At 44.0% G+C, this 23421-nt stretch overlaps 1 protein-coding gene across 7 annotated transcripts; it reads left to right on the top strand.

Moving 5' to 3' along the window:
- Positions 1-9379: 9379 nt before the first annotated feature.
- LOC112264779 (E3 ubiquitin-protein ligase RING2-A) lies at positions 9380-18692 on the top strand. 7 transcript variants are annotated; one of them, XM_024441607.2, is made up of 8 exons: positions 9425-9442; positions 12505-12563; positions 16101-16200; positions 16440-16600; positions 16754-16969; positions 17168-17500; positions 17648-17882; positions 18056-18691. In XM_024441607.2, coding segments are annotated over exons 2-8 (1200 nt in total). In that variant the 5' UTR covers positions 9425-9442; positions 12505-12561; the 3' UTR covers positions 18209-18691. The 7 variants fall into 7 exon arrangements, with proteins under 7 accessions (XP_024297377.1, XP_024297378.1, XP_024297375.1 ...); XM_024441609.2 differs by lacking the exons at positions 9425-9442; positions 12505-12563 and adding an exon at positions 9380-9420; XM_024441610.2 differs by lacking the exon at positions 12505-12563 and having other exon boundaries at positions 9420-9442.
- Positions 18693-23421: the final 4729 nt, after the last annotated feature.

Here is a 23421-nt window from a genome sequence, read left to right as displayed (position 1 = left end):
TCATTGTTGTACCAATGTGAACGCAACCATGCTTGAGGTGGTCTACAGTGACCTGTTATGACCTGTTGTGATACAAGAGCAGTAGTTAAGGTTGAATTCAGGGCTAGAGGTCGTATCTGTGGCATGGAGCCCCTTCATAGACCAGATGCAGCAGTTGGACTCATTGGATTCCTTGCCGGGACAGTGGAACAACCTACCTGCTACTCAACAGCTAACTACCACTTTGAAGAGACCTCTCAAGATGAATGGGTGAAAATGGGTGACTAGCTTATATTTTCCAATAGTGGCTGATGTTCAGGAAAGGAAACAAACTTTATTGAACCTTCTAAACATCCTCTGTGGGGAAAAAAGTAACTGTAAAGGTACTGATTTCCTTCTTGATATGTCTAAAGATAAGAGGCTAACCGCCGTTTTCTAGAATCAAATGTCAAAATGAAAGGGCTTTTTCTCAATTCAAAAGAAAAACAAGTCTTTATAAGACTTTTAAAGATGACTTTTTAGTTCAATAGTATCTAGTCAAACAAATAAATGTAAAGTTTAAGTATATTAAATACTTGAATTCTCTTTGTGGGGCATGCTGCGCTGCTCTTCAGTTGTGAGCAGCACATGGAGCATCAATGAATGACTGAGGGCTTTCGAAAGCCGCCCATATTATTCGTTTTGAGACGGCTCACATAGAGAGACAAACGTTGCATTGAGTAATTCAGTTTGGGGGCTACTTTTGTTTCAAATTCTCACTTTTGTTTCCGGCTCTTACCTTGGCTGCTCATGTGTTAACACTCGGCTGCACTAAGTTATCATAGGGAGCTTTTGTCTCTTTGATCCGTGTGACAATGGGGACTGCTTTTGTATTGGTCACGTTACTGCTGCCTTGGGATGCCGCCCTGCGTTCATCATTATGTCACGTACACACGGAAAGGGTGGATGAGTTAGGGGTTCAGAGGCCTGAACTTCCCTACACTTTTCTCTGTGTCTATCCAAACGTCCGCCCATCCATCCCTGCTATGTGCTGACCCAGGGGGGGTCCGGAGCTGATTGTCCAAACGCAATTCTTGTGTCTGCCTCCATGAAACCAGGAGTTGTGGATGGACATCACGCCCCTGACCTCCGGAAATCTCCGGTAATGCAGACATGGAAGGGACAGAAGGAAACATTGGTGTAAATGGCCAATGTGTTATTTTTTTTTTTACCACACTGGGCTTTTTCTGCATACTTATTTTCACCTCTACCATCCTCCAGCTTCTAAATGTGGCTCACGGTGGCGGCTAAGAGCCAGAACAAGAGGTTGAGTCTACTTGGAGGCTGAAGTCATGAGATGGAGAGATGAATAGCACTTATCATGTTAAGTACAGTTGAATGTGTCCGGTTTGCACTTCGGTCCTTGTTTTCTAGGTTGCTTTTTCTTTCACAGCTATTTAGACAAGGTCCTAAAAAGATACGCACTTCTAGCAGGAACGGGGAGAGAGTGAGAGGAAATTTGATTGAATGAATTGAAGTGTGTGTGTGTGTGTGTGTGTGTGTGTGTGTGTATTTGCATTTGCCTGTGTTTGAAAAAGTTCAGGGGTCAGGCTACGGAAGAATAGGGAAAACGAGAGCAAAAGTAAAGGATTTGGAGAAGGTGGGGAGAGAGGGGGCTTGGGGCGAGAGAGGGGGATTATCAGGGAGGGAGAGATTTCGGAAGAGAAAGAAGAAGGAGGAATAGAGGGCAAGATGACATTTTTTGGAGGGAAAGACTAGAGAAAGAGAAAAAAAATGATAAAGTCGCGACAGGCCCAGACCCAGTGCACACTCTTAGAAAATAGGGTTCAAAACGGGTCTACAGCTGTCCCCAAACAATAACTATTTTTGGTTCCAGGTAGAACTCTTTTGGGTTCCATGTTGAACCCTCTGTGGAAAGGGTTGTACATGGAACCAAAAAGGGTTCTACCTGAAACCAACAGGGGATCTTCAAAGGATTCTCCTATGGGGACAGCTCAGGAATCCTTTTTGGTTCTAGATAGCACCTTTTTTTCTAAGAGTGCATAGAGAGAGGGAGAGTGCAAAATAATGAAGTTGAGAGAAAAATGGTCAGGGAGGAAGTTCGAGTGAGACTCGGGGCAATATGTATAGAAAGAAAAGAGAAAGAGCGAGGGGGAAAGAGAGAGGCAGAGAGTGAGAGAGATCAAGAGGGAGGCAGCATTAATATGCTAATGGCCTGAGTGAATGCACAACAGGCCCACTGACCAGGCTAATCACGGGTGGACACACACTGGGGCTAATCCTCAACGCAGAGCTTTCACACACACCCCCGCGCACACACACAGAGATGTACGCGCAAACACTACAGAACACACACACACACGAATTCAACCCCACCCACACATTTACTATTTGCACTGACCCACACAAATAACACAATTTCTGAATGCAGATGCTTATTGACCACATTTTGCTTGTAATAGCAAAAAAATCACAGGAACACGGGGGCACAATGCTCTCTCTCACTTACTCGCTCACTCACACACACAGTTGTTAAGTCACTATCACCATGGTTATTGAGCTCTCTGAAGCCATGATTGGATTCTGTGGACAGAATGTGTCCTCTGATGGGCTTTCTACCACTCGTTTTGTGAGGGTTTTCTCTTCACTCTTCGCTGCTCTGAGCTGGTGTCAATGAAGCCACTAATATTTCCTGAAGAGAGATTGGCTGCGATATGTGGGTCTAACCCAGGCTGAAGGAGTGGAAGTTTTGAGTGAGCACAGGAAAGTAATGCCCGTTATTCAAAACAAGTCCTGTAATAAATGCTGTGTTCGTAACTATGAGCTTCCATGTTACATGTATTATCAAGTCTTTCACTTAAATAAACACTTATCAAATTAGTTGATGTGACTTTTTCTGTTTTTTTGATTAGTAGCTATATATGAATGGAATCAAAATGCTTTACACGAATACAATTAAGTGTGTTTGTTATTCATCTGAAGAGTTGAATTCAAAACAGGCACACTAAGACGGATATCTACAGTAACACAGATGTAACCTGACTAAGATTCGGATTTAGGTATTGTATCTTGAACGGGTCAGTTGGCTACCCAGGGTTAAGCACAAGCGACCACTCAAGTCGAGTGGGGCTTAGAGGGGAGCAGTGGAGACAGCTGATGGCCGATATTAGAGCAGCACCTCGGGGCAACCTAGCCCGACACTGACATAATGATCACATGGCTCAGCTAAGCTAGGCTAATGCTAACTGTGCTCTTGCCAACTCGTACATCTGGCACCAATTATGACAACAATGCAGTTGGAGTGACACAAAACCTTTATATATGAAATGTATTATTCTATTTTGCACCAATAGCACTCTCTAGGCAAACAATAATAGTACTGTAGTGAGCATTTGTTTATGAAATAACACAAGAAGAATCACATAACGCCGTTAAAACATGATGATAATAATAAAATAAAGAGCAAGGAAGTGCAGCCATAGCACAACCAATAGAAACTTAACACTCATTTCATTTGATTGGGTTTGGATTAAAATCCCATCAAGTCTACACCAGTCCCATGGTATCTGGAAAACAAAAAACGGACCTTCAGCGTCTCTACGGTCACTTTAGTTCGTGCTATCGGGGAATCTTGGGACGCTTACCCTACCCTAAACCCTACCCTAACCATTATCCTAACCTTAATACATTTGAAATGACTTCAACTGCATTTCAAACATTTTACATTTCAACTTCAATGGGGTGAGGTCAGAGTTGGATGTCCCATGGACCACACTTAGACTTTTCAACTTCACCCTAGTCAGTCACCTGGGCTGCTCTCTCCAGGTCCGGCTTCAGCTCTGGTCCTCAGAGAAACCATCTCCAAATTCACCCCTTCCCCTCGCCTCCTGGTGGTCTAAGAAAACACACACCAAGAGTCAGTGATATAAAATAAATCCCAGGTAAAATACAATCCAACTGATTTTTTCAGTGACTAAACCAAGACTTCTAAAATATTAATTTTGTTCCCCTGACTTGTCACTTTTTAATGTCTTTACCTTGATGTACAGATAGATGGCAGTGTTGGCTGTCAGTGACATCTGAAGTACTACAACCAGTCTGATGATGAAAGCCGTCAGAGGAGAGGCTGCAGCAGAAACACATTTAATTAGTGGATTGCCAAGCATCAGATTCATTTATGGAAAATCTGTTAATGTCAAAGTTCCAAGTATGGTTCATGTTCAGTTACCTGTGACAGTGAGGGAGAGGAGATCACTCTCGGAGGAGAAGTTATGAGAAAAAACATACATCTCATAAACACAGTTGTAGTTCCCTTGGTGGGAGTCATCTGCAGTGAGAAAGAGGAAGGCAGCAGAGTGATTGACAGCTGGCTGAGTCTGGGTTATGTTGGAGTCAGGGTATGATAATTTGCTAATAAATTAATTAAAAATCCTACAATGTGATTTCCTGGATTTTTTTGTCTCATTTTGTGTACCAATGATGACAATTACAGGCCTCTCTCATCTTTTTAAGTGGGAGAACTTGCACAATTGGTGGCTGACTAAATACTTTTTTGCCCCACTGTATTCTCAACAACAAAACACCCCTACAGCGAAGTCCAAACGTTTGTTGGACATTGACACATTTTTGGTTGTTTAAGCTCTGTGCTCCAGCACTTCTAAAATAATACAATGACTACGAGGTTAAAGTGCACACTGAGCTTTAATTTGAGGGTATTTTCATCCATATCGATTGAACCGTTTAGAAATTACAGCACTTTTTGCACATAGTCCACTTTTAGGGAACCGAAAGTATTTGGTCAAATTCACTTGTGTATTAATGTTGTCAAAAGTTTAGTATTTGGTCCCATATTCCCAGCATGCAATGACTACATCAAGCTTGTAACTCTACAAATTGTTTCAGATTATTGTGCCCAATAGCAATTAATGGTAAATAATGTATTGTGTAATTTTGGAGCCACTTTTATTGTAAATAAAAATAGAATATGATTCGAAACACTTCTACATTAATACGGATGCTACCATGATTACAGATAATCATGAATGATGAGTGTGTAACGAATGTCGTCGGGAGAAGGAGAAGACCAAGGTGCAGCGTGGTAAGTATTCATAATACCTTTTAATCAATACGAATACTTGGACAAAAAACGACAAACGAACAGATCTGCAAGGTGCGATACACAAAACAGAAAACAACTACCCACAAACACCAGGTGGGAACAGGCTACCTAAGTATAGTTCTCAATCAGAGACAACGATTGCCAGCTGCCTCTGATTGGGAACCAGGCCAAACACACCAGCCCCCCCCCCAAAAAAAAGGTGCGGACTCCGGCCGCAAAACCTAAACACATAGGAGAGGGTCTGGGTGGGCATCTGTCCGCGGTGGCGGCTCTGGCGCGGGACGTGGACCCCACTCCACCTTAGTCTTGGCCCACTTAGGTGGCGCCTTTGGAGCGGCGACCCTTGCCGCCGACCCCGGACTGGGGACCCTTATAGCGGGCCCCGAATAGGCGGGAGACTCTGGTAGCGCCGGACAGGCGGGAGACTCTGGCAGCGCCGGACAGGCGGGAGACTCTGGCAGCGCCGGACAGGCGGGAGACTCTGGCAGCGCCGGACAGGCGGGAGACTCTGGCAGCGCCGGACAGGCGGGAGACTCTGGCAGCGCCGGACAGGCGGGAGACTCTGGCAGCGCCGGACAGGCGGGAGACTCTGGCAGCGCCGGACAGGCGGGAGACTCTGGCAGCGCCGGACAGGCGGGAGACTCTGGCAGCGCCGGACAGGCGGGAGACTCTGGCAGCGCCGGACAGGCGGGAGACTCTGGCAGCGCCGGACAGGCGGGAGACTCTGGCAGCGCCGGACAGGCGGGAGACTCTGGCAGCGCCGGAGTGAGGCGGGAGCGGCTCTGGCAGCGCCTGACAGGCGGGAGGCTCTGGCAGCGCCGGACAGGCGGGAGACTCTGGCGGGCGCCGGACAGGCAGGGGACTCTGGCAGCTCCGGACTGGCGGGAGGTGGTTCCTGACTGACGGGAGGCTCTGGCAGCTCCTGACTGACGGGCGGCTCTGGCGGCTCCTGACTGACGGGCGGCTCTGGTGGCTCCTGACTGACGGGCGGCTCTGGCGGCTCCTGACTGACGGACGGCTCTCTGGCGGCTCCTGACTGACGGGCGGCTCTGGCCGCTCCTGACTGACGGGCGGCTCTGGCGGCTCCTGACTGACGGGCGGCTCTGGCGGCTCCTGACTGACGGGCGGCTCTGGCGGCTCCTGACTGACGGGCGGCTCTGGCGGCTCCTGACTGACGGGCGGCTCTGGCGGCTCCTGACTGACGGGCGGCTCTGGCGGCTCCTGACTGACGGGCGGCTCTGGCGGATCCTGACTGACGGGCGGCTCTGGCGGATCCTGACTGACGGGCGGCTCTGGCGGATCCTGACTGACGGGCGGCTCTGGCGGATCCTGACTGACGGGCGGCTCTGGCAGCTTCGGACAGGAGGGAGACTCTGGAGGCCCCGGACAGGTGGGAGAACCTGGAGGGAGGAGACGGAGAGACAGCCTGGTGCGTGGGGCTGCCACAGGACCCACCAGGCTGGGGAGACCTACAGGAGGCCTGGTGCGTGGAGGAGGCACCGGATGGACCAGGCTATGGGGGAGCACTGGAGCTCTGGTGCGCAGCCTTGGCACCACTCCTCCAGGCTGGATGACCACTTTAGCCCGGACCCTCCAGAGTGCAGGTGAACTGCACCCTCCCAGCGCCCTGGAGACACAGCACGCAGCGCCATCGCAGGATACCCTGGGCCGAAACGGCATATCGGAGACCAAACATGCTGAGTTGGCACAACACGCCCTGGCTGGATGCCCACTCTCGCATGGCACTTGCGGGGGCTGGCCTATAGCGCTCCGGGCTATGAGCGCGTACTGGCGACACCGTCCGCTTGACCGCATAACACGGTGCTTGACCAGTACTACGCCTCTCCCGTTAAGCACGGGAGTTGGCTCAGGTCTATCGCCTGACTCCACCAATCTCCCCGTGTGCCCCCCCCAAAAAATATTTTTTGGGGCTGCCTCTCGTTGCGCTGCCTTACCTCATATCGCCGCCGCTCAGCTTTCGCTGCCTTCAGTTCTTCTTTGGGGCGGCGATATTCCCCAGCCTGACTCCAGGGTCCCTTACCGTCTAGTATCTCCTCCCAAGTCCAGGAGTCCAGAACCCTCTGCTCCTTGTTACCACGCTGCTTGGTCCTTTTTTGGTGGGTAGTTCTGTATCGAATGTCGTCGGGAGAAGGAGAAGACAAAGGTGCAGCGTGGTAAGTATTCATAATACCTTTTAATCAAGACGAATACTTGAACAGAAAACAACAAAACGACAAGCGAACAGTTCTGCAAGGTGCAATACACAAAACAGAAAACAACTACCCACAAACACCAGGTGGGAACAGGCTACATAAGTATGGTTCTCAATCAGAGACAAAAATTGCCAGCTGCCTCTGATTGGGAACCATACCAGGCCAAACACATAGAAATAGAAAACATAGAACACAAAACATAGAATGCCCACCCCAACTCACGCCCTGACCAAACTAAAATAGAGAAATAAAAAAGAAACTAAGGTCAGGACGTGACAGAGTGAATAATGATGAGTGAGAAAGTGAGAGGCATAAATATCCCCCCCCGCCCCTAAACGCTAACCTCCCCTGTTATTTGTAAAGGTACATGTTAGGTTAGCATATCTTGGGGGTATGATATTTGAGCCTCTGTAACTTTCTCACTCATCATTTTTCACGATTCATTCAGAATTTCACCTCATAGTCATTGTATCATTTAAAATCCAAAGTACTGGAGTACGGAGTTAAAACACCCAAAAATGTGTCACAGTCCAAATGAAGATTTTCTTTCCAAAGCGCTATATGCATTTTCAGAATGTTGGTCAATTTGATTTTATTGTTTAAAGAACTTAGAAAAGAGATTGGTGGGTTTTTCATGATCTAATCATGATATGGGGATGTTCAATGACAGTCATCCCAGCTAGTACATAACGTTCTGAGAACCATAGGTTCTACTATGCTTAGACCTTCCCACAACTTTCTGTGAATGGTGCAGGATAGTTGATTGCCTTTTGGACATTCTCATCACATTTAAGTAACTTGACAAAATTAACGTTTCATTTCATTACTTTAACAGAATGTTTCCTAAAAGTTAAAACATGGTTACACTTCGTTCCAATTTTGGTCATGTTCTAGGAACGTTCTCCAACTAGTTTGACACTGGGAATGTTCTCAAACAGTTTAGAGAACATTAAGAAACAATGTTCTTCGGTGGGAATGTCAGTATTTCAGGACAATGTTTTCTTCAGATTTCCTCATTCTATTTAAAGTTATGTTCTGAGATCATTAATAAAAATGTTTAATAAAAACCACAAGAAAACATTAGTAATGTTCAAAGAACGTTGTAAGAATGTTATTTAAATATATAAACATTCTGTTCCCTGTGTTGTCAATTAATTGGCCACATCTGATCTTAATGAGTGCTTGTTTCCTTGAAATAGAGTCAGTTTCAATAGGATAAAATGAACAGCTTCTCACTAACACCATTCCACACAAAACAATACATGTGTTTGCATGATTGGAGTTCAAAACTATGATTGGAGTTCAAAACAGTAAACCCAAAATGAGCTAGCAGTGTTATTAAAAGTATTGTTTAAACATTCAGTGAAAGTTAAGTTATTCAAAAACCTCAAAATAACCTATAATTTCCGTTCTCATAAGGTTAATGAAACCTTTCAGGAAACCATAGTAAAATTATCTCAGAACCTCCCGGAAACCTAAAAATGTACAGTACCAATTTTTACTATTTTATACATTGTAGAATAGTACCAGTCAAAAGTTTGGACACACCTACTCATTCCAGAGTTTCTTTAATTTTACATTGTAAAATAATGGTGAAGACATCAAAACTATGAAATAACACATATGGAATCATGTAGTAATCAAAAAAGTGTTATACAATCAAAATATATATTAATATAAAATATATTCTTCAAAGCAGCCACCCTTTGTCTTGATGACAGCTTTGCACACTCTTGGCATTCTCTCAATCAGTGTAAGGGATTTCCTCCTCTTCTTCCGAAGAGGAGAGGCGAGAAGGATCGGAGGACCAATATGCGGCGAGGTAAGTGTCCATGGTTCTTTTAATAAGAAATAGTACACATGAACAACTGAATACAAAAAACAATAAATGTGGAATGAACAAAACCCAAAACAGTACCGTGTGGTGAAAGACATGGAAACAAACACCCACAAACACACAGTGAAACCCAGGCTACCTAAGTATGATTCTCAATCAGAGACAACTAATGACACCTGCCTCTGATTGAGAACCATACTAGGCCGAAACATAGAAAAAAAGTGATTGAGTGATTGACTGACTGACTGATAAACAAATTCTTACCTGAGCAGGTGAGTCCAACAGCATTACCAGGTAAGCAGGTTTGACTTTTTCTCACTGAGGTGTCACAGTCCAGAAGAAGAGACTGATTGCCTTTACCCTTAACTTCTCTATTTATCCGGTATTTTACCAGGTAAGTTGACTGAGAACACGTTCTCATTTGCAGCAACGACCTGGGGAATAGCTAGAGCCCCCCCCTTGCAGAATTGAAGGAGCCCCACAGTCAAGCTCCTGACAGACTACCTCTGCATTATGCCAGTCAAAGTCAGTTTCACACACTGAGACCCAGGACTGATTGGACTTCACCTCCACTCTCCCAGAGCACAAACCAGCTCCATCCACAAACCTCACAGACTCTGAACAAAAGATGGTTCAATATCCAATCAGTTTTGTTGATGCTACCAGCTATGTATTGGATAAAAGATTGTAATATGGTTCGACACAATCCCTATCAATCTTGAACGGATACATTAGCATAATTACGACAACCATCGCCTGCAGTAAAGGCGAAGTCACACTTCTCAAGAGTAGAATCCAGTGGTGAGCAAGCAATACATCCTATTTGGTATCCTTCCATTCCCTCTCCAAAATGAGGTATGCCAAGTGCAGCTACAACATTCCCACAGCCCATCTTTCTACACACAATGTTAGCATCTTATATGGCCCAATAATTGCCACATACAGACCTCCAGTGTCCAAATAAAAAACCCTCTGCTCCTCCAGCACAGGAGCTGGTCCCATTCACCACTCTGAATTGACCTTCAACTGTAAACACCAGGGAGGGAAATACAATGTTTGGTGAGGACACATTTTGAGCTAGAGTTATTTTATCAGCAGTACACACTTAGAAAGAAAGGTGCTACCTATAACCTAAAAGTGTCCTTCTGCTGTCCCCGTAGGATAACCCTTTGAATAACCCTTTTAGTTAGTTAGTTCCCAGGTAGAACCCTTTTGCTTCCAGGTATAAGCCTTTTGGGTTCCATGTAGAACCCTTTCCACAGAGGGTTCTACATGGAACCCAAAAGGGTTTTTATCTGGAGCCCAAAAAAAGGGATCTCCTATGGGGACAGCTTAATAACCCCTTTGGATAATTTTTTCTAAGAGCGTAGTGTCAGTAATTGTGTGTGTGTCTGTATGCTTTTTAATGCCACTAGACACATTTCCCACAAACAATATCCTGTAAAAAATGTTATGCTTAAAACCATCTAATCATGAGTACATTTTGGCTATGTGCGTTTATAGTATTGGCATTCAGTGAACAAGATAATGAAAATACATGAACTACAGAGGTAGGATAACACAGTCCTACATTTGCCAACACAGGTTTAGGTTTAATACAATCCTACCTGTGCTCTAGTACAGGATCATCAGTAAAAATGCAGGTGTCATGTCTGTTTCAACATGGGGCTCCACTGATCTGTAAGCCTGTTGTGTGAAGAGTGGACTGAAGAGTGGAAAAAACTGGTACATGTTGTTATAGGACTTTTAGCATCTATTTCTTAGTCAAACCTCTTCCAGCTAATCTATGATCAGTTTGAAGAAAACCACAGGAAACAGCTCAGCCAAAGTAAGTCAGGTTCAGCCTATAGTTTCCCAATGTCTGTGTTCGTTGTGTCTTCTGCTGAGGCTGTCTCCCCACTGGGCACAAACTGGTTGAATCAACGTTGTTTCAATGTAATTTGTCAACGTATTGTAACGTGACATTCTTGTGGAAATTCTACCACAGGATTATGTCATCATTGTATGAATTTTCAACATAGACAAACCTTGTATAAAATGTGCTGAATTTTTACCAAAATTAGATCCACTATCAGAAAACTATAGGCTGGGCTGCATCTCCTGCAACATGGTCTCAGAGCATTTTGTATTATTCTGTATGTACTGTAAATGACACTCCATTTAGTTTGATATGTTACGTTTCCTATGGTATGTACTAATTTGTGGAAGTCCATCACCCGTTTCATATGATATGTTAGGAATTACAATTTGTATTATATGTTTCGAATTTGCAAAAGGGATGATATGGATAACATTACTAGGCTAGGGGTTAGGGGTGAAAGTAGATTACATTTCTTACCGGTACAGGACACCCAAGTGCGCACACATTTTTTTTTTATACTACAAAAATGACAGGGTAGCCTACTCTGCTGACACTGGCAAACAGGTCAATAAAAACAATGTTGGCGGATCTATTTAATTGGCCTACAAAAAGGGGAGACACAAATACAATATGACATCTAACTAACCTGGAGGAAGAAATGAATGTTCAAAAACAAACCAAAGTGGCACTGACCCAATGACAAAGACAGTGAATGTGCACACTCACCGGGGATATGGCCGAGGTTCTCTGCTAGTGCCAATATGGTGGTCTACTGTTTGCTCATTTAAGTAGAAAATATTGATAGCCTGACTAAAAGACAGAATGGAGTTGTTTCATTGTCATCTCTTTACAGAAATAGCCATTTGCTTTCCAAACAGTTTTTCCGCGATTGTATATTTAAATATTGCGATATGCCTTTCTGGGTCTTTCTGCTTTTCACTGACATTCGCAACTCAACAATGATCTATTTGATATTTGCAGCGCACGCTGCCCAAATTGTTGTCCCTTCCGACTGTAGGCCATGTGAATTAAAACATTCCACAGCTTTTTTTTAAAGAAGCTAATGATCCTCTATGGACAAATCATACATTCTGGCGTAGTAGCCTATTTTGAGTGATTTTATTTTTTTCTGTATAGACAGGAGTAAGCTAAAGAATTTTAGCAATTGAATTCAATTCACTTTAGGGAAAGCGTAGCTTTCCCCTAGATTTATGGACACGCTGTCTATGCCTTTTTAATGTGGCATGAACTAAACAAGTCATGATATTTTCACCTGATTGCCAAACAATCGCTTTAACAAAGGCTCTCCGTGCACATTCGTCCACTCACTAAATAATTTCAGCAACCAAACCAACAGTGCACTGTGCAGCTGCAATTTGATGAATGGAAAGAGACACCGGTTACAAATACCAACATGTATCGTAATGACATTCTGCAATTGTCATTAGGCCTACACTTGTAGCCTGAATTGATGCATCCACTGTTGTCCACGCAGGCCTCAGACTCCGAATTGACCTCCAGCGTCTCGGCCTCTCATTTCCGCCTTTACAAAATGTAAGTGTTCTCCTCCAACCACAATGCAATATGGAGCATAGTTGTTCATTTGAAGATGTTTCATGTGGCAGACATGCAGTAATGTTAAATAACTGTGTAGTAGCCTATCGTTTTTTGGGCATGTTGTATTAATTGCGATAGGCTCACGTTTTATAGGTACACTATTTATTTTGCCGGGACGCTGTACCGGACCGTACCGCCTTACTTTCACCCTTGGGTTAGGATTAAGGTTGTTACGTTTAGGAGTTAGGTAGAGGGTTAAGGTTAGGGTTAGCAACATGCTGAATAGTTGCAAAGTATCGAAAAAGAAGTAGGTAGTTAAAAAGTTCATAATTAGCTAAAATGCTTAAGTTGTCCATGACGGAAATCGAACTAGCAACCTTTAGGTTGTTATTCGTTCGCATTATATGTCCACCCTGACCAACCACCTTACTTTCGTTTTTGCCTTAATTAACCATCTGTCTTACAGTTGAAGTCGGACGTTTACATACACTTAGGCTGGAGTCATTAAAACGTGTTTTTCAACCACTCCACAAATTTCTTGATAACAAACTATAGTTTTGGCAAGTAGTTAGGACATCTACTTTGTGCATGACAGAAGTAATTTTTACAACAATTGTTTACAGACAGATCATTTCACTTATAATTTATTTCACTTCACAATTCCAGTGGGTCAGAAGTTTACATACACTAAATTGACTGTGCCTATAATCAGCTTAGGAAATTCCAGAATAGACTAATTGATAGACTAATTGACATAATTTGAGTCAATTGGAGGTGTACCTGTGGATGTATTTCAAGGCCTACCTTCAAACTCAGTGCCTCTTTGCTTTACATCATGGGAAAATAAAAAGAAATCAGCCAAGTCCTCAGAAAAAAATTGTAGACCTCCACAATTCTGGTTCATCCTTGCGAGCAATTTCCAAACGCCTGAAGGTACCACGTTCATCTGTACAAACAATAGTACGCAAGTATAAACACCATGGGACCACTCAGCCATCATACCGCTCAGGAAGGAGTGGCGTTCTGTCTCCTCGAGATGAACGTACTTTGGTGCGAAAAGTGCAAATCAATCCCAGAACAACAGCAAAGGACCTTGTGAAGATGCTGGAGGAAACATGTACAAAAGTATCTATATCCACAGTAAAACGAGTCCTATATCGACATAACCTGAAAGGCCGCTCAGCAAGGAAGAATCCACTGCTCTAAAACCACCACACAAGTCAGACTACGGATTGCAACTGCACATGGGGACAAAGATTGTACTTTTTGGAGAAATGTCCTCTGGTCTGATGAACTGGTGCACTTCACAAAACTGGTGCACTTCACAAAATAGATGGCATCATGAGGGAGGAAAATTATGTGGATATATTGAAGCAACATCTCAAGACATCAGTCAGGAAGTTAATGCTCGGTTGCAAATGGGTCTTCCAAATGGACAATGACCCCAAGCATACTTCCAAAGTTGTGGTAAAATGGCTTAAGGACAACAAAGTCAAGGTATTGGATTGGCCATCACAAAGCCCTGACATCAATCCTATAGAACATTTGTGGACAGAACTGAAAAAGTGTGCGAGCAAGGAGGCCTAAAAATCTGACTCAGTTACACCAGCTCTGTCAGGAGGAATGGCCCAAAAATCACCCAACTTATTGTGGGAAGCTTGTGGAAGGCTACCCAAAACGATTGACCCAAGTTAAACAATTTAAAGGCAATGCTACCAAATACTAATTGAGTGCATGTAAACTTCTGACCCACTAGGAATGTGATGAAAGAAATCAAAGCTGAAATAAATCATTCTTTCTACTATTATTCTGACATTTCACATACTTAAAATAAAGTGGTGATCTAGGATTAAATGTCAGAAATTGAGTTTAAATCTATTTGGCTAAGGTGTTTGTAAACTTCTGACTTTAACTGTATGTAACCATACCAAACGTAACATATCATACTATTTTGAGCATCTCGGATATACATTTACTATGTTACGTCTAGTCTATGAGACCAGGCTTACTGGAGAGTTGATCTACAGTATCTACAGCTATTCATTTGGTCTCCCATCCTGGGTTTTAACCAAGTCCTGCTGAGATTTTATATTTGTCACCGGACTAACAATGTGCTATCATAAGAATGATTATTGAGAGATCTCTTAATAACTAAATATATTCACTGTTTCTATGGAAATAATTCCAAAGGGTAGGTTTAACAGAGCAACTAAAATGTAACCATACGTTATAAGTCATATAGCATCTATACTATTTAGGCCTATATAGCATTTGCAAAGTCATCAGCAGCTATTGTTTCAATTCAACCCAGAGTTCAACTACAAATAGACAATACATATAGGCCTAGGGTTTTAAGCTTTCCATTCTCTCCTCCTCTTTCCCCCCTATGATTTCTCTCTCTCTCTCCCCCCAAACGTTGTGGGTTTCAATATGTTCAAGTGCACTTGATCGGCATTGGACAGACACACTTTAAAAGTGTATAAATGTTTCTTAGAAATATAGTGCTGATACGGTATTTGCAATTTACCTCAATACAAGAGAGCAGGCTCCCTAGGAAAGTTTTTGTTGTTGCGTGCAATACCCCAAATAGCCACCAGGGGTAGCTAACAAACGGAGCTATTTTGCAAGGGAAAATCAAGTTGCTTCCACACATCCGGCGAAAAAAAAAGAGAACGATGGCTACAGAGGGTTTCCAAACCTGTCGTCTTTGAATAATTATTGTCATTCTGGAAGAAAAATAGCGATAGTATCACCCCCTCCCCCAACATACATCGTGATGGAAAAGAATCCCGTCACACGGTGGTCATAGTGGCACGAGCTTGAAACTGTTTCGTTACAATCTGGTGTTCGTAGCAAGCTAGCTAGTTGTTCTGCGTGGGCTTGCGTCACCGGGCAGCTGTCCGTCAAATTCCTTGGTAAGTAGCCACTAGCTATGCTAGCTAGACCCCATAACTAGCTAGACTGCAAGCCACTTTTTTGTTTCTACCGAAGCAAGCTAGCTACACATGGATAGATAGCATGATGATCGTGTGACATTACGATTCTACCGAAGTCTGACAGTTTGCTCGATGCATGTAATTGTGACAAGATAAGTTATTTACCAAAGTAGCTACGATACAACAAAGGAGGACGTAATGCACGCAACCTCGCTCAATGTGCATGAAATGTCAGAGGAGGGTGCAATGAGATGTAGTTAGGCTCGCTAACTGCATTGCCTTAGACATTTTACTGTTTTTAGAACAACAAACGTTAGCTAGCGAAACCCAATTCTCCCAACAATAAAAAAAATCCTTTTTTAATTTTTTTTTTTACGGCATAATTATTTGGGTACACAGGCTATCTGACTTAAGTCTCATTCATCACTTGTTTTGACAGCTGTCAAACTGGGTTGCTCAGTTACAAACTGTCAAAGTGATGTAACGCAATCAACCGCAATCTAACCTTTACACAGCTCATCTCTCATCAGACTATGTAGGCCTAATTACCTAAAACGACATATAATGTATGTAACATATCTTAAACATGTTTCCATAGGGAGGGGTCTATAAAACACAAAATGGCGACTCCAGTCAACATCCAAAACCCCAGTAAGACGTGGGAGCTGAGTTTGTATGAACTGCACAGGAGCCCACAGGTAATGACAGTCACGTTCCACATAGGAATAATTACAAATGCATCCCGGTGAAAAGTGATTTAATTGTATTGCATTCCCAGAAACAGAAGTGCTTTTTATAGTTTCTCATAACAAAAATCTGTGTAAGGAACTGTGACCATGGTCAATCAGTTTAATGCTGACCCATGAAGAACATGGATGGGCCATCATAGACTTATATGTGCCTGTATTGTCTGACACATTCCCCTCCCTGCCTGTAGGAGGCGATCATGGACGGCACAGAGATAGCGGTGTCCCCCCGGAGCCTCCACAGTGAGCTGATGTGCCCCATCTGTCTGGACATGTTGAAGAACACAATGACCACCAAGGAGTGCCTGCACCGCTTCTGCTCCGACTGCATCGTCACTGCACTCCGATCAGGGTGAGGGACACACACAACTGTGTGACTATTTGAGGATGACTATATTCTCGCTACTCCGGACTGTGCCCTCGTATAAATCTGAGGAGAACCTCCATACTAAAGATACTTTATAAAAGTGTATTTTTAACTCGCTCTCTGTCCTCTCCTCCTCAGGAACAAGGAATGCCCCACGTGCCGAAAGAAGCTTGTGTCGAGACGCTCGCTCCGCCGCGACTCCAACTTTGACGCCCTCATCTCCAAGATCTACCCCAGCCGCGACGAGTACGAGGCCCACCAGGACCGGGTGCTGGAGAGACTCAACCGGCTGCACAACAAGCAGGCCCTCAGCTCCAGCATTGAGGAGGGGCTGCGCATGCAGGCTCTGCACAGGTAGGAGATGAGGGAGGATTGGGGTAGGGTTTATAGGTTTCTCAGAAATCCCAGTTGAAAGATTCTTGGAATTAGGAGAGAGTTGTCAGACTTAGTATGTAGACAAACAAACAACACTGACTGCACAAGTCAGGGAAAGTTCCTAATTTATTGAGGATTCGAAGTTTAAAATGGCCTCTCTCGCTCTGCTCACCCTTGACGCCCCAGAGCACAGCGAGTGCGCAAACCGGCGCAGGAGAGCGACAACACCACCTTCAGCGGCGGCGAGGACAACGGGGATGCACGGTCACACCTCTCCCACGACTCTGCGCCTTCCCACGCGCCCCTCCCCCCGAGCCACACACCCTCTGAGGCCGGGCCCAGCCGGAACCCTAAGCGGCCCAGGGTGTCAGATGAGTCAGGCCCGGAGGTGGATGGGGGCAGCCCCACGGCCCCGCTCCGGCACCACAAAGAGGGCCCTGGCTCAGAGATAGAGCTGGTTTTCCGTCCGCACCCCCTGCTGGTCAACACACAGGACTACAGCCAGACCAGGTGAGGACTGTGTGTGGAGGGGGAGGGGGGGAAGCTGTGAGGTGTTCTGTTATGATTTCTCAAATGATGGTAATTTCAATTCGGAATGTATTCCTGAAGGGTATTTTTTAATAGTTTTGTTTTTGTCACTCCTCATTCCTGTCTCAGATATGTGAAGACCACAGCCAACGCCACAGTGGACCACCTGTCTAAGTACCTGGCTCTGCGTATCGCTCTGGAGGAGAGGCAAAGAGACAGCCAATCCGATGCAGCGATGGAGAAGGGGAAAGAGGGAGTGGAGGCAGGGGCTAAAGGAGAGAAATCAGCAGGAGGGGCCAGCCTGAAGAACGTCAGTGAGAAGCAATACACCATCTACATCACCACATCAGGGGGACAGTTCTCTGTGAGTACACAAGCTTATCCGTTTTCCCATACCTCTGACACAAGTCTCATTTTTTTCCTATCGCCTTCCTTTTCAACTCTACTTTTATCCTCATCCATTGCTTTATTTTTTCCTTCCTACCATTCCCTTTGACTTGTTCTTCTCCCTCACGTTTCTCTGTACCTCTTTCTCAGACTCTGAACGGCTCCCTGACTTTAGAGCTGGTGAATGAGAAGTACTGGAAGGTCAGAAAGCCTCTGGAGCTTTACTATGCCCCCACCAAGGACCAACCTCTTCAACCATCACAGCCACCGCAGCAGAAGTCCCCACAGCCCAAAGAGGGGTGAGGAGGACAGGAGTCCTCCCTCTTCAGCCGTTATCACACGCTGTCTCTGACAGATTTCTGTGTGTGGCGTGTAGCTGCTTCTAAGGTAGTCATTTGGAACATTCCATAGATTGAAGGTCTTCAACTTTGACCTCAGAATCTGAAGTTTTTCTGTTTTTAATCTTCCGTAGCTTCTAATCAAACCTGAGTATGAAGTTGTTTTTGCAATACCTACAAATTTTTTCCTTAATCGAATGGTTGACTTAATGCAGCCTGTCGGTGTGCACACCGGTCCAGACAACACCTACGTAGTCCAGCCTTCCTTCAGACCACCAAGTGTTGCTTGACCTTGCATCAGGACTGCCAGATTTTGTTGATACATCATTTCAGATCAGTGTGAGGGCTTTACACTACCGGTCAAACGTTTTAGAATACCTACTCATTCAAGGGTTTTTATTTATTTAGACTATTTTCTACATTGTAGAATAATAGTGAAGAGATCAAAACTATGAAATGCCATGTGGAATCATGTAGTAACCACAAAAGTGATAAACAAATCAAAATACAGTATATTTTATAGTTGAGATTCTTCAAATAGCCACCCTTTGCCTTGACAGCTTTGCACTCGTGGCATTCTCTCAACCAGCTTCATCTGGAATGTTTTTCAAACAGTCTTGAAGGAGTTCCTACATATGCTGAGCACTTGTTGGCTGCTTTTCCTTCACTCTGCGGTCCGACTCATCCCAAACCATCTCAATTTGGTTGAGGTCGGAAGATTGTGGAGGCCAGGTCATCTGATGCAGCACTCCATGACTCTCCTCTAAAATAGCCCTTACACAGCCTGGAGGTGTGTTGGGTCATTGTGCTGTTGAAAAGAAAATGATAGTCCCACTAAGTGCAAACCAGATGGGATGGCGTAGCACTGCAGAATGCTGTGGTAGCCATGCTGGTTAAGTGTGCCTTGAATTCTAAATAAATCACCAACAGTGTCACCAGCAAAGCACCCCCACAACATCACACCTCCTCCATGCTTCACGGTGGGAACCACAAATGTGGAGATCATATGTTCACCCACTCTGCATCTCACAAAGACACGGCGGTTGGAAACAAAAATCTCCAATTTGGACTCCAGACCAAAGGACAAAATTCCACCGGTCTAATGTCCATTGCTCGTGTTTCTTGGCCCAAGCAAGTCTCTTAATATTGGTATCCTTTTAATAGTGGTTTATTTCAGCAAATCGACCACGAAGGCCTGATTCACACAGTCTTTGAACAGTTGATGTTGAGATCTGTTACTTGAACTCTGTGAAGCATTTATTTGTGCTGCGATTTTTGAGGCTGGTAACTAATGAATGTATCCTCTGCAGCAGAGGTAACTCTTGGTCATCCATTCCTGTGGCGGTCCTCATGAGAGCCAGATTCATCATAGCGCTTGATGGTTGTTGCGACTGCATTTGAAGAAACAAAGTTCTTGAAATTTTCCGTATTGACAAACCTTTGTCTTAAAGTAATAATGGACTGTCGCTTTGCTGATTTTGAGTTGTTCTTGCCATAATATGGACTTAGGGCTATTTAAAGTAAAGTACCATCTTCTGTATACCACCCCTACCTTGACACAACACAACTAATTGGGTCAAACACATTAAGAAGGAAAATGTACTTTTAAGAAGGTACACCTGTTAATTGAAATGCATTCCAGGTGACTACCTCATGAAGCTGGTTGAGAGAATGCCAAGAGTGTACAAAGCTGTCATCAAAGCAAACTGGCTATTTGAAGAATCTCAAATACAAATTATATTTCGATTTGTTCAACACTTTTTTGTTTCCTACATGATCCATGCGTGTTTTGATGTCTTCACTATTATTCTACAAAGTAGAAAATAAAGAAAAACCCTTGAATGAGTAAGTGTTCTAAGACTTTTGACCGGTAGTGTACATTGGAAAATGTTGTAGAGATTAACCCCCTTTTCCCTTTGAGACAGACTTGGAATGACCAGAGGTCATATAGGATGGTTGAATTGAATATTATGCAAGAATATACTGCTATATAGCAGTAGATTGGGACTTTTCTATACTGAATTCAGCTTGCTTTGAAATTAGTTAATGATTGTAACTATTTATGTCATATTTAATTTCTTTAAGACATCACTGATGCACTATGCCGCTTATTAAGGATATCAAGTAGCAACGGTTGGTGGAATTGAGCTAGTTAATGTGATTTATCCTAAGCTTGGACCCATAGGGTCCACTGGGCTTTTTCCTAATGCTAGCTTTCACTTCATTTATTAAGTCTTACCTGATGCACTTTATACACCGAGTATACTAAACATTAGGAACACCCCCCCCATGGCCCATGTTGACTCCCAATGTTTCCATTCTTGAGACACACGGGAAACTGTTGAGCGTTAGTTCTTGACCCAAACCGGTGCACCTACTACCATACCCCGTTCAAAGGTACTTAAATCTTTTGTCTTACCCATACAATCCATGTCTCAATGCTTAAAAATCCTTCTTTAACCTCCTCCCTGTCATCTACACTGAAGTGGATTTAACAAGTAACATCAATAAGGGATAACTTTCACCTGGATAGTCTCATGGAAAGAGGTGTTATTGTTTTGTATACTCAGTGTATGTTCTGCTGGCATATAATGGGTTTTCTTACCTCGGTTTTTCTATGATCTTTGTACAATTAAGGCAATATATCCCACTTTGAACTGTTACTCAGCTTGTTTGTATTGCAATTCCTCTTGATCCATTCAGCACAATAAAAAAAGGCCAGGGTTGCGTTGGTATGAAACTGGTGCTGTGGTGTTATGACATTTTACATACAGCGCATTTTGAAAGTATTCAGACCACTTGACTTTTCCCACATTTTTGTTGTTACAGCCTTATTCAAAAATGGATAGAGAACTTATACTCATCCATTTACACAAAATACCCCAATGACAAAGTGAAAAGTTTTTTTGCTCATTTATACAAAATTAAAACATTATTTACAAAAGTATTCAGACCATTTGCTATGAAACTCAATCCTGTTTCCATTGATCCTTGGTAAACTCGATTGGACATGATTTGGAAAGGCACACGCCTGTCTTTAACGTCCTACAGTTTTTTTTATTAATTTTACCTTTATTTAACCAGGTAGGCAAGTTGAACAAGTTCTCATTTACAATTGCGACCTGGCGCACAGTTGACTGTGCATGACAGCAAAAACCAAGCCATGAGGTCAAAGGAATTGATCGTAGAGCTCTGAGACAGGATTGTGTCAAGGCACAGATCTGGGTAAGGGTACCAAAAAATGTCTGCAGCATGAAAGCTCCCCAAGAACACAGTGGCCTCCATCATTCTTAAATTGAAGTTTGGAACCACCAAGACTCTTCCTGGAGCTGGACACCCAGCTAAACTGAGTAATCGGGGGAGAAGGGCCTTGGTGAACCCCATGGTCACTCTGACATATATCCAGATTTTCTGTAGAAATGGGAGAACCTTCCAGAAGGACAACCATCTCTGCAGCACTCCACCAATCAGGCCTTTATGGTAAAGTGGCCAGATGGAAGAAATTCCTCAGTATAAGGCACGTGACAGCCCGCTTGGAGTTTGCCAAAATGCACCTAAAGGACTCCGACCATGAGAAACAAGATTCTCTGGTCTGAATGCCAAGCGCGACGCTCCCCATTCAACCTGACAGAGCTTGAGAGGATCTGCAGAAAAGAATGGGAGAAACTCCCCAAATACAGAAGTGCCAAGCTTGTAGCGTCATACCCAAGAAGACTTGAGGCTATTATCGCTGCCAAAGGTGCTTCAACAAAGTACTGAGTAAAGGGTCTGAAGAATGATCTAAATGTGATATTTCAAATCATATTGTATTTGTCACATGCGCCGTCAACAAAATAATTATGTAAAAAATAAGATAAAGTCACAAATACTGAAAGCGCCGCAGTAAAATAACAATAGCAAGACTATATACAGGGGTTACCGGTACAGTCGATGTGTGCGGGCACCGGTTAGTCGAGGTAATATGTACATGTAGGCAGAGATAAAGTGACTATGCATAGATAAAACAGAGTAGCAGCAGTGTAAAATGAGGGGGGAAATGCAAATAGTCTGGGTAGCCATTTGATAAGCTGTTCAGGAGTCTTATGGCTTGGGGGTAGAAGCTGTTAGGTCTTTTGGACCTAGATTTGGCGCTCCGGTACTGCTTGCCGTGCGGTAGCAGGGAGAACAGTGACTAGGGTGACTGGAGTCTGACAATTTTTAGAGCCTTCCTCTGACACCGCCTGGTATAGAGGTCCTGGGTGGCAAGCGTGGCCCCAGTTATGCACTGGGCCATACGCACTACCCTCTGTAGTGCCTTGCGGTCGGAGGCCGAGAAGTTGCCATACCAGGCAGTGATGCAACCAGTCACGAAGCTCTCGATTGTGCAGCTGTATAACTTTTGAGGATCCATGCCAAATCGTTTTTCTGAGGGGGAATAGGCTTTGTATAGTGCCCTCTTCAAGACTGTCTTGGTGTGTTTAGACCATGATAGTTTTAGTGATGTGGACACCAAGAAACTTGAAGCTCTCAACCTGCTCCACTACAGCCCTGTCGATGAGAATGGGGACATGCTTGGTCTTCCTTTTCCTGAGTCCACAATCATCTCCTTTGTTTTGATCACATTGAGGGAGGGAGAGGTTGTACTGGCACCACTCAGCCAGGTCTGACCTCTATAGGCTGTCTCATAGTTCAATGATCAGGCCTACCACTGTTGTCATCAGCAAAGTTAATGGCGTTGGAGTTGCGCCTGGCCATGCAATCATGAGTGAACAGGGTGTACAGGAGACTGAGCCCTGTGAGGATCAGCGTGACAGATGTGTTGTTACCTACCCTTACCACCTGAGTGCGGCATGTCCGGAAGTCCAGTTGCAGAGGGAGGTGTTTAGTCCCAGGGTCCTTTAGCTTAGTGATCTTTGTGGGCATTATGGTGTTGAACGCTGAGCTGCAGTCAATGACTAGCTTTCTCAATCCTGTTTTTGCTTCATCATTATGGGGTGTAGAGGGGGGGGAAAACTATTTAATCCATTTCAGTATAAGGCTGTCACATAACAAAATGCAGAATACACTGTAGGTGAATTCATACGTAACAAATATGAAACTGAGTTAGTTAATTGAAATAAATGTATTAGGCCCTAATCTATGGATTTCACATGACTGGGCAGGGGTGCAGCCATAGGTGGACATAGGCCCACCCACTTG

Source organism: Oncorhynchus tshawytscha, linkage group LG13, assembly GCF_018296145.1.
Source record: "Oncorhynchus tshawytscha isolate Ot180627B linkage group LG13, Otsh_v2.0, whole genome shotgun sequence".
NCBI classification, from domain to species: domain Eukaryota; kingdom Metazoa; phylum Chordata; class Actinopteri; order Salmoniformes; family Salmonidae; genus Oncorhynchus; species Oncorhynchus tshawytscha.
Note: the sequence above shows the minus strand (reverse complement) of the source record. Positions and strands in the feature narration are given on the sequence as shown.

Coding starts and splice junctions, on each gene's coding strand:
- LOC112264779 (XM_024441605.2), top strand. CDS start 12,481: ATGCATCCACTGTTGTCCACGCAGGCCTCAGACTCCGAATTGACCTCC. Junction 16,601..16,753: donor GTCACTGCACTCCGATCAGG/GTGAGGGACACA, acceptor TCTCCTCCTCAG/GAACAAGGAATGCCCCACGT. Junction 17,501..17,647: donor CAGGACTACAGCCAGACCAG/GTGAGGACTGTG, acceptor TTCCTGTCTCAG/ATATGTGAAGACCACAGCCA.